Source organism: Lemur catta, chromosome 3 (assembly GCF_020740605.2).
Source record: "Lemur catta isolate mLemCat1 chromosome 3, mLemCat1.pri, whole genome shotgun sequence".
NCBI classification, from domain to species: Eukaryota; Metazoa; Chordata; class Mammalia; order Primates; family Lemuridae; genus Lemur; species Lemur catta.
In genome coordinates this window covers 53,855,767-53,868,118 of record NC_059130.1, presented here as the reverse complement: position 1 = coordinate 53,868,118, position 12,352 = coordinate 53,855,767, and the positions used below count along the sequence as shown (strand labels likewise).

At 35.1% G+C, this 12,352-nt stretch overlaps 1 protein-coding gene across 1 annotated transcript in view; it reads left to right on the top strand.

The window, feature by feature from the left end:
* Positions 1–12,352, top strand: part of EPHX4 (epoxide hydrolase 4) — a 34,083-nt gene that overhangs the window by 10,655 nt on the left and 11,076 nt on the right. The window contains exons 3-6 of the mRNA XM_045547540.1: positions 1,267–1,424; positions 4,297–4,425; positions 8,411–8,514; positions 11,900–12,048. Coding sequence (XP_045403496.1) covers positions 1,267–1,424; positions 4,297–4,425; positions 8,411–8,514; positions 11,900–12,048 — 540 coding nt within the window. The remainder of the gene's footprint in view (positions 1–1,266; positions 1,425–4,296; positions 4,426–8,410; positions 8,515–11,899; positions 12,049–12,352) is intronic.

The window sequence follows — 12,352 nt, the reverse complement described above, 5'->3', positions numbered from 1 at the left end:
CTATAAGGTGGTTGACGTGTTACCTTGATAGTATTGCTTTGTGTCACTTCACATTGCAGTTCCCCTCCCCCTCTCACTATTGGTATACAATCATACATCGCTGTGCTTGCTTGCCTATTGCACTCCAAAAATATTTTTAGACAATGATCTCCCATTTGGCTTGTGTCAGATAATTTTACACTGTGTTTCTATGAACAGATGTGCATGCAGATGCTTTTTTAAAATGCTTATTTTGAGTTCCATAATATAGTGAGTCACTTTGAAAAATCCATGTCTTTTTTCTGTTAGTTATCCAAAATGATTTTGCTTATTTAAAGAAAAGAATCTCATGGATCTCTGTATGTCAATTAAGTTTGCAGTACCACGATCAAGCACAGGGGGAATGCCTGGCCCAGCAGAGGCCTCCAGAACTTGGCTGCAGCACAATGGCCATTCTATTATAATTGGTCAGTGCTAGTGACATTTTGGTGGTTAAATGTTTTTAATGTTGCTCTTGCTTGTATTCATGGTTCAGGACCTTCTACACAGAAGAATTCTGCTTTAGCAAGCAGAGGTTTGGTTTAAATGGTTGTTTTACATTAGATTCTTTCAGTGATAATCTTTGGTTTTTTTAATCATCAAACTGTTTCATCCATAACTAAACTATTATTATTGCTAAAAATGCTGAACCCTATTTGACAGTGGAGTAAGATGAGTAAAATATACTTTTGAGGGGAATAAATTTTAATCTATTAAATTTTTTTAACCAGAGAATCAAATTGTTCTTCAATACAGATGCATTTTACTTATGTTACTACACCAAAGTCCTGGGACAGATAAGCATTCAGATGTTTTGGTAAAACTCTCAAGCTCCTCTTCTCTCTCACTTTTTAGAAAACTTTATACTCTATTTATTAACTTGAAATTCAGGCTGTAAAATAACTAACTGTTCATGGTACAGACTCCCTGATGGCTATAAGCATCATTTAAGGAAAGCTTAGAAAATCTACTTATTAAGACATATACAAATCATCGATATTAGTATCTGATATTTTGTAGTTTCTGTAAATACTGGTCCTTTGTTACCCTCCACTGGAGCTGCTGAAAAGATAAAATAATTAGAATGTCAGTGTTTCCTTCTCAGATAGGTCTCTTTTTCCTGCTGACTCACAGCTATATATCCTTTCTCAAAATAAGGAATTTCTTAGAGTTTTCCACATAGAAACTCTGTAATGTTATTCTTTGTTTTAGTTAATATGGTATTTTTAACGTTTCTTTTTCCTGCAGGTATTCTTGGCGGCACCAACTGAGGGAATTTAAAAGTGAATATCGAGTTGTGGCGCTGGATTTGAGAGGCTATGGAGAAACAGATGCTCCCATTCATCGAGAAAATTATAAATTAGACTGTCTAATTACAGATATAAAGGATATTTTAGATTCATTAGGTAGGTTAGTTTAAAAAAACAGTATTAATTCTTTTTAAGGGACTAATATTTAACAAATTGTGAATCGATGACTTCTTTTCTTGGGAGTGTGAATTTTCTATCTATCCCAACTGTTATCTGGATCCTGTCACCATGGTTTTGAATATATAGAATGAATTATTTATACAGAAGATTTATTTATTTATGTATTTAAGCCAGGGTCCACTCTGTCTCCCAGGCTGGAGTGCAGTGGCCTGACGGTACTGCAGCCTGGAACTCCTGGGCTCAATTGATCCTCCCACCTTGACCTCCCCAGAGCACTGTTAGCACAGGGGTGAGCTGCCACACCCAGCCTATACAATTTTAAAATAATGCATCCAGAGTAACTATTCAGTCTACCAGCCAAGAATGACTTTCAAGATTTGTTTTTAAAAATAGACATAATGTATGCTGTTTATTATTTTCAGAACTAATTATTAAAAATTTGATTCTTGCACTCAGAAGATTTATTTCTTCAGAACCCACACCTCAATGTTCATTTTCAAATGTTATAAGATGCAGAAGCACTTGCACTATTTCTTTTGTACTGATCAGCTAGAACCACATAATATTGTGTAACAAACCACCCTACAGTGGCATAAGGCCAAAACCATTTATTCCTGTGTTCACGGATCTGCAGGTCAACTGTAGGCTGGACTCCTCTGGGTCTTTGCCTCAGGCTGCAGGTCCAGCTGGCTCCTTATTGTGAGTTGGGCTGGAGCCCAAGCTAAAGGGAAATAGCAACTGAGGGAAGCTGTTCTCCTGGCAATGGCAGAGGTGGCAAGAGGGTGAGCTCAGCAGCGAGTCATATAGTGGAGTTCAAAGTCAAGTCTACAGCCACCATGAGACCAAAGCAAATCACATGACCAAGTCTACGGGCCACAGGGGCAGCTAAGGACACTCCTATGACAATTGGGAAAGGGGAGGAGTAAATATTTTTAAATAATAATCCAATCTACTACATCCCCTTTAACTAAAACCAAGCTGCTACTGTCAGTATGCTGATGGAACCAATACAGTGAGATACATCGTAAAATCAAAGTCCCTTTCTATAATAATCTAATGAGAACATAGATCAGGCCAATATTTTTATTTCTATTTTATTTATTTATTTAATTTTAATTGCAATACATTTGGAGGTACAAGTGGTTTTTGGTTACATGGATGAATCATATAGTGGTGAAGTCTGAGCTTGTGGTGTTCCCATGGCCCGAATAGTGTACCTTGTACCCAATAGGTAATGTTTCTTCCCTCACCCCTTCACTGAGTCTCAGGTGTCCATTCTATCAGTCTGTATGCCCTTTGCTCCTACCTATAAGTGAGAACATGCAGTGTTTGGTTTTCCATTCCTGAGTTACTTCACTTAGGACAATGGCCTCCAGTTCCATCCAAGTTGCTGAAAAAGACATTATTTCATTCCTTTTATGGCTGAGTAGTACTCCATGATGTACATATACCACATTTTCTTTATCCACTCATTGGTTGATGGGCATTTAGGTTAATTCCATCTCTTTGCAATTGTGATTTATGGTGAGATAAACATATAAGTGCAGTTGTCTTTTTGATATAATGACTTCTTTTCCTTTGGGTAGATACCAAGTAGTAGAATTTCTGGACTGAATGATAGATCTACCTTTGGTTCTTTGAGAAGTCTCCATACTGTTTTCCATAGAGGTCGTATTAGTTTACATTCCCACCAACAGTGTATAAGTGGTCTCTTTTCACTGCATCTGTGCCATCATCAATTGTTTTTTCACTTTTTAATACTGCCTGTTCTGACTGTGGTAATATGGTATCTCATTGTGATTTTAATTTGCATTTCCTTGATAATTAGTTATGTTGAACATTTTTTCATGTTTGTTAAGCCAATATTTTTAGAGTAGAAAAAATGGATGGGGTCTGGGGATGTCAATGTGCAGTATTGTTATTAGTCTGATTATATTAATGGTAAAATAGGCTCAGACACTGATTTTGAACAGGTATATTTCATTCAGATTTTGTGATAATTCAGTCAGACCTGGCATAAATTTGTCATCATGAAATTTTTAGGCAAATCAGTATAAACAAGATATTGTACATGTGTGTATATCTGTCTTTGTGTTTGTGTATTAGTACAGTGGTGAGGAGTGATGGTGAGAAATACTTGAGAGAATTAAATAATTTTGAGTATTCCAGGAACAAATTACAAATGAACCTTATCCACTCATACAATGGAAATCCTGTAGAAATCTCTATTAATCAACATTTTAACCTAATTCAAATTACCATAATGATTACACAAAATGAAACCTGTATATACATGGTGCTACAATTAAGAGTTTTCACTAATTCTGTTTGATTTCACAGTTCCAAATTAGTGACATTTTACTGTGTTGAATTATAACATTGGATTTGTGAAGTTAGGGAGAAAATAGATGCTTCCTAGAAATAAAGATTTACAAGTTGGACATGGAGGAGGCATTTATGATTTTACTGTAACTAGAAATTTATTAGCATTCAAAAAAATAACCCAAATAATCTAGCTTATGACATAGTTATGTGCAGTCTTTACCATGGTTTCCAAACTCAGGTTCATGACACCAGAGCTGAGCTGGCTATTTCAGATTGTTTTTTTTTTTTTTTTTTGGATTCCTGGAAGATATTCTCAATCTGTAGGTCTAGAGAGAAGTTATCTAGATGATTCAGATACACAGACAAGTTTTGGAACCACTGAACTCGATATGTCTGTACAAAGTGCATAATTAAAGTAGGATAGTGGAAAGAATAGTTTCAGAAGTATAACTATTTTATGTGAGGTAACAGTGCACCCTCTTGTTTCTTTTCAATGATGTTAACATTTATTTCTTGATTACAGGGTATAGCAAGTGTGTTCTTATTGGCCATGACTGGGGAGGCATGATTGCTTGGCTAATTGCCATCTGTTATCCAGAAATGGTGATGAAGCTTATTGTTATTAACTTCCCTCATCCAAATGTATTTACAGGTGAGTTTAAGTTTTTATTAAAACATCTCTGCTGACATGAAAATTCACTATTGTTGCTAACATTTTAGATTAAAAACAGCAAAATTTGATTAATATAATCTTTTATAAGTTAAATGACTAGACCATGGTAGCACGTGACAATGTCAGATACGTTGGTTTTAAATCTTGCCAAGGAGTCTAGGAAAATTTAGCTTAATATTTGCTTTCATGATTATATTACTTTTTGGAAAATATTTTATTGTTAACTTGGGGAGGGATAAAGGGGAAAATGCAATGACATTACTTTGACAGTAATGAATTCTGACAGCCTAGAAATAAATTCTCCTCTTGCCTGACTGCGTTGGCCATCAGAAATAGCAGTACTCTTTACACCAGCAGTTCTCAAATTTTCAGTCTCAGGACTTCTTTATACCCTTAAAATTATTAAAGATCCCATTGAGCTTTTGTTTATATGGGTTATATCTATAAATATTTATTGGAAATTAAACCAGAAGAAATTTAAAATATATATATTTAATTCATTTTTTACAACCCCCATTACATGTTAACATAAATAACATATTTTAATGAAAACTAGCTGTATCTTCCAAAAGCAAATTTTAGTGAAAAGGGTGTCATTGTTTAACATTTTTGCAAATCTCTTTAATTTCTGGCTTAATAGAAGACAGCTGGATTCTCATATCTGCTTATGCATTCAATCTGTTGCAATATGTTGTTTGAATTGAAGTGTATGAGGAAATCTGGGCTCACACAGATTTGTAATTGGAACAGGGAGGAGCATTTTAATAGCCTTTTCAAGTAACTATGGATTTTCTTCCTTAATACTACACCAAACTTAAAAATTCATGGTTTCTTAAAGATTAGTAACAATGTGGAATGTGATATCTATCACATAAATGAACTTTTCGTATTGTTACATTAAAACCCACTGGTCTCCCTAGCACTTTGAATGGATCTTTTATCCATGCATGATTTTGTATCATTATACATTAGAAGATACTGATGCAGTGAGTTATGCAGAGCTTCCATAAGGTGATACATTTTATTATACAATATCAAAAAATCACATTCATTAATATCAATCTCAGAAGAAAAGCCCTTAAGTATTGCAAAGCTGCGGAGCTCACAGTAGCAAATACAAGTTTTCCAAAATTCTAATATTCATTTGAAAGTTTGAATTTTATCAATGGCAACAAATATTTTTGATGGTTTTCTGTGAAGTGACAGGCTCACTTTGTTCATTTTCAAGAGATTATCTGCCAGATACCCATGTCTGACTGACGATAGCTTATTAATCATTCTTTCAAGTAAAAATGGTTCCTTAAAAAATGCAGCTAATTCAACTCATCAACTGAAGCAATTGCAGAAGTGCTTTTCCTTGAGACAACCATTGCGTTTGGGCATGCGACAGAATTGCTTTATGTGTGCTTTCTATTTCCTCACACAGAATGTTAAAAAGACATGTACTCAAAGGTTGAGATTTAATACAATTAATAATTTTTGCTATTTTATCAAGGTCATTGATAAGTAAAACTGGCACTTAATTAATTAAATTAAATTAAATTATTTGCTGCAAGTGTGTGGTGGTGAAGAATATAATGACTACCAGTATTGTTTAGTGCCGCTTCCTTGATTCGTGCTAAAGCAGCAGTGGTTTTATCCATCATTGCTTTTGTACCATCAGTGCAAATATCAACACAATAAGAAAAAGAATGCCGTAGTATCATAATGAGATAGTTTTGACCACCTGGATACCTTAAAAGGGCCCAGGGATTCACATGGACTATACTTGGAAGAACCTCTGCTTTAAAGGGAACTCTCATTTTTATTTGGTTTTGGCAAAAATTATAATTTTATCCTTTTTAACTACTCTGTTTTCTGAGGTTCAAGTACTGCTACTACTCACAGCAGCCCTCTAAGAAACAAAAAATTCAGAACAGTATACTTCTATTTCTTCCTTAAAATTAAACAGGTAAGGAAGAAACAGACCATGACTATATAAATATATAAGTGTAAGTAAGCATATTATAAGAGTTGAATTTTAGATACATATCCAGTTGACCTATTGCTGTTGAGGTTCAGTAGGATAAATGCTTAGGATTAAATGTCCTGAGATTCATTATATATTTCTCCATTGAATTAGGCAAAAGAAGTCATACTACATGCTTGTTCAACTGATCAGGACCCTAGATTAAATGTTACTTTGTTGGTGGTGCTATATGGACAAACTATAATTGGTGCTTTCAGAAAAAAAAATTGTAATGTTTCTAGAACTATTTTGTCAACAATAGTTTCAACACTATCAGGTCAATATGAGGTTTTCAAGTAATATGTCTATATTTTTCCATTAATTGTATTTTAAAATTTTTTTTAAAGACAGGGTCTCATTCTGTCACCCAGGCTTGGAGTGCAGTGGCATGATCACAGCTCACTGTAGCCTCAAACTCCTGGGCTCTAGCCTTAATTGTGTTACTATCTCTCAATGCAGTGGTGAATACATCTTTTTTCTTTTCTTTTCTTTTCTTTTTTGAGACAGGGTCTCATTCTGTCACACAGGCTGGGGTGCAATGGCATCATTATAGCTTACTGCACCGTCAAACTCCTGGGCAAGTGCTCCTTCTGCCTCAGCCTCCTGAGTACCTGGGACTACACAAGGGCACCATCATGCCTGCATAAATTTTTACTTTTTTTTTTTTTGATAGAGATGGGGTCTCACTGTGTTGGCTAGGCTGGTCTCAAACTCCTAAGCTCAAGTGATCCTCCCGCCTCAGCCTCCAAAAGTGCTGGGATTATGCATGTGACTCACCGAACCTGGCCTCTTTCTAAGTCTTCTACAATCTTCCTCTCAGTCACTATACACCAGCCACACTGACCTTTCTACTTCTAGAATGTGCCAAGCCCAGGACCTACTTGCTGTTCCTAGATGCTCTTCCTAGATCTTTACATGGCTGACTCCCTCTTACCATCAAGACTCAGGGTACATATCATAACCTCAGAGAGGCCTTCTCTGACCACCTTTGTTGACTAATAGACCCTCCACACCACCTCACCATCACTCTCAATTAGATTACCTTGTTTTATTTTCTTTATGATATTATTGCTCTCTAAAGTCATCTTTTAAGTATTTGTTACTTATTTATTGTGTAAGTCCCTCATTTGTGGGAACCTTTTCTGTCTTGTTCACTGCTAAATCCCCTGACACACAGTATATACTCGAATATTCATTGAATGAATGAGTTTTCTAGATATATGAATGAATTTATAGGAAATACTTGAGTTCCTTTTGAGGCCAAATGAATATGTGTTCAATTTGAATCAGCCTGTAAGGAAAATCTTTTAAACAACAGAAAATTACATCACCATGCATTCCTAGGAAAAGTGTTAGGTCACTGATGATGACCTTGGAGGAAAAGCATGTTGTTTGGGCTTCCTGTTCCCTTCTGAGTCCAGACTTCATAAAGTGGAACTTTCTTTTTATTCAAAGTGCTATAAAACTTTCAAATTCCAGAAATACCATAAAATATAAAAACATAGAAATTGTTCCAAAGAAGGCTTATTTATGAATTCTTTTATGGGATCATTTTAAAGTGAAATTGCCCTAAAAAGTAGTTCTGGCCAGACCTGTTGGCTCACACCTATAATCCTAGCACTCTGGGAGTCCGAGGCAGGAGGATCGCTAAAGGTCAGAAGTTCGAGACAAGGAGATCAGCCTGAGCAAGAGCGAGACCCCTTCTCTTCTAAAAATAGAAAAAACTAGCTAGCTATGGCGATGTGCACCTGTAGTCCCAGCTACTCAGGAGGCTGAGGCAAGAGGTTGAGCCCAGGAGTTTGAGGGTGCAGTGAGCTATGATGATGCCACTGCATTCCAGCCTGGGTGACAGAATGAGATTCTGTCTCAAAAACAAAAGCAAAAAAAAAGAAGTCCTTCCAGTAGTAAGTAATTTATACCCCTTGGATAAGGTCTAATGTGGCATTTTAATTTCAGAATATATTTTACGACACCCTGCCCAACTGTTAAAATCCAGCTATTACTACTTCTTCCAAATACCACGGTTCCCAGAATTTATGTTCTCAATAAATGATTTCAAGGTAAGTCAAACAAATAATGTATTATTATTATTAATGAAAAATATTTTTAATTAAAGTCCATTTTTAAGAAAGAAAAACAAAAAATGAAAGAAAAATATTAAAACTTAACAAGTAGTTTTAAGGACAACTATAGGCTTACTTATTTTTATTTATACATACATATATATATATATATATATATATTTTTTTTTTTTTTTTGAGACAGAGTCTTGATCTGTCTCCCAGGTGAGAGTGCAGTGGCATCATCATAGCCACCTTACCCAGCCTTGTTTATATATTTAAATGCCTGACTGTTGTTCAATTTTTTGTGACAGCCTCTGCCCCTACTGGCATACCTCTTTTTAGAGAATATCTCATGGGGAGATGAGGAAATATAAATGCTAGGTGAGTAAGTTTGCCAGCAGTAGACATGGAATTCCTTGCAGATAAACAAAACCCCTAAACAAAGTGAGCATGCAGATATTGGTGTACCATGAACACTGACACCAGTAGTCATATGCAATTGTCTTGGAAACTTATTGAGTGCCTTTTATACGATATGGAAAGTATACAGCCATTGTTAATATAACAAGAATGGTTTACCTGGTTGGATACTTTCCAGACAGCCCTCATATATTCAACATGGTGTTAGATATTGGGGACGTTAAAAAAAGACATAATATCATTTTACCTGGAAATAATTCTGTGTATATCTCTGACAGATAAGGACTTTTTTTTTCATAACCCTAATGCTACTATCAAACCTAACAAAATTAATGACAACTTCTTAATATCATCTAATAACCATTCAAATTTCCTTAACTGTCTCAACTGTCTTGATATACTTTATTTGTTTGAATAAGGAACCGAACTACACATTGTATTTGGTTGTTATGGGTTTTAAAATTTATAACAGTTCCTTTTTTTTTTTTCCTAGGCAGGGTCTTGTTCTGTCACCCAGGCTAAAGTGCAGTGGTCTCATCACAGATCATTGCAACGCCTGGGCTCAAGTAATCCTTCTGCCTCAGCCTCCCAAGTAGCTGGGACTACAGGCACTCACCATGATGCCTGGTTAATTTTTCTATTTTTAGATGGGGTCTTGCTGTTCAGGCTGGTCTTGAACTCCTGGCCTCAGGCAATCCTCCTGCCTCAGCCTCCCAGAGTGTTGGGATTACAGGCATGAGCCACTGTGGCCAGGCTTCTCTTTTCTTTTTAAATACCACTTATTTATTGAAGACATTTGGTCATTTCTCCTGAAGAAAGACCCACATTTTGGATTTGGCTGATTGCTTCGTTGTGCTGGTATTTAGCATGTTCTTCTAACCCTTGGTTTTCCTACTTCTCAGGTGCTAGTGATCTAGAGACTTGATTAGATTGATTAATAGACAGTGTTGTATATTTCTAATGTATCACATCAGAGAAGCACATAATATGTACTTATTCCAGTTTTAGTAATGCTAACACTGATCAGTAGGCTCACAAGTTGTCAATCTATGCAAAATTTCCTAACAAACTTTCACCAGATTAATTTTAGCGTACAGTATGATCATAGTTCAGGCCTATTATTTTATCAGGGTGTCAAAAATGGTGATTTTCTAATTCTATCATTTTTTCTGCTTTTATTAACTGGAATTCTTGTATAAAGAAGAATTTTTCACATCTACTATTTGGTTATTCTTAAATATAGTTCACACAAGAATGGCAGGATAAATACTTCATTCTTTCTCTTTATGAAACAAGTTTCAGAGTAATGGATATATATTTGACATATACTAATCAATTATAGTCATTATTGTTTTTCATGTCCAAATGGTCCCATATAAAGCAAATGGCAACCCCTCCAGGTTGGCTCCTGTATCCTTTTGACATAATCCCTTTAGTCAGCAATAGCTTGCATTCTTAATGTCCTAGGCTTATCTTTTGTTTTCTGCCCCAGATGTGGAATCAGTCATTTATCCAAGGAACTCTGTCTCCTTTTAGTACGTATTTAGAGACCACAATCTGGGTGTCAGGGTGATCACTGTTACTGAATTTTCATTGCTTCTAGATCTTTACATTGGACAGAATTTGGATATACATAGTTTTTAAAAAGAAGAAATAAATAAATCATGAGTTCTTACTTATATTTCTAAAGCAAATTTAAGACTACAGAGTTTTTACTTAACTTCTGTGATTTTATAGAAACATTTATGTGGTTCCAAAACAAGGTACATTCAGAGAGGTCTTGCTAGCCTCTCTGTCCCCTCTATCCTGTTTCCCCCCTTCTCATTAGAAACCATTTTAATTAGTTTTGGTTTATATTTCTACTGTTTCTCTTAAAAAATATAATCAGATAGGTATGTATTTGTTTCCTCTACTTAAACAAAAGGTAACATACTATAAATACTATTTTCCACTCCCCCCCCCCACTTAACAATATATCCTGGAGATCACTCCATGTCAGCATATAGAGATTATCTGCGTCTTTTCTTGGAGTACTAAGAATACATAGTACACCATTGTGTGGTTATACAATAGTTTATTCATCCAGTCCCCCACTTATGGACATTGGATTGTTTTCAGTCTTTTTCTATTATAAATAATGTTGCAATTGATTACCTCATGCATATATCCTTTCATATTTTTGTAAGTGTATTTTTGGGGATTTTGAGAGATCTGCATTTTAAATAAGCATCACAGTGATTCTGATGCAGGTGGTTTAGATCCATGCTTTGAGGAATGTTGGTATGGAACAGTTTTTCAAATTGTGGGTGGTGACCCACTAGTGAGTCATGAAATCAACATAGTGGCTTCAGTTAGAATTTTAAAACCTATAGTATGGAATTGAATTGAGAATATCAATGCACATTATAATAACAGTAATGGCTGTTTCTTTGAACTTTGGTTTCATATATAGCATATATTTCACATATATTACATTTATCCCATTTATTTTATATGTTAACATATATGAAACTGGTATGAACTAGGATATGAACTAGATGATGATGTAAAATGTTATTTGTCACTTTGGGTTGTGGTCAAAAAAGTTAGAACAATTTTGTAGGGGAGAGGAGATGGGTTGGCAGTAAATAATAGTTGGAATGTGAGGGAAAGCTTTACCATAGGGATAGCACTTGAGCTGCGTCTTGTGTGATACAAATAGGCTCCAAGAAGACAGGATCCTTTTTCATAAACGTGAAGTGTGCAATGGGGGATTAGGAAGGAAAAATATCAAAAGTAAAGCCAGGAAAGCAGAAATGTATTCAATGGGTAAGTTTGTAAACAATGAGGTCCCCAACTTGGCTAGAGCAGAAATTAGGAGTTGTCACTGCACACTGACCACCATCCCCTGTTGAAAGCCAAAGATTTACTTTATTACTAGCTAAATAAAAAGTTTTAATTATTCTTTTTTCACTTAAATTAGGCTTTGAAACAGCTGTTTACCAGTCATAGCACTGGCATTGGAAGAAAAGGATGTCGATTAACAACAGAAGATCTTGAAGCTTATATTTATGTCTTTTCTCAGCCTGGAGCATTGAGTGGTCCAATTAACTATTACCGAAATATCTTCAGGTCAGTATAATTTCTTTTTATTTAAGTAAAATATTTCAGTCTTATCCTAAAGAGACAATATTTTATTTAATATTAAGTTCACTTAACCAAAGACTCAAAGTATTTTAATTTTTTTAGTAAGTTGCATAATATTTTTTATGGATAATTTCAAACATATGGAAAAGCAAGGAGAATAATATAATGGATAACCCACATAGCTGTCACTTGTTTTATCCGTAGCTCTAGCCACTTATTCTCTCCCTTTGGATTATTTTCAGTAGATGTATATTTTTAATGATCATTTATTCATTCAAGAAATATTTAT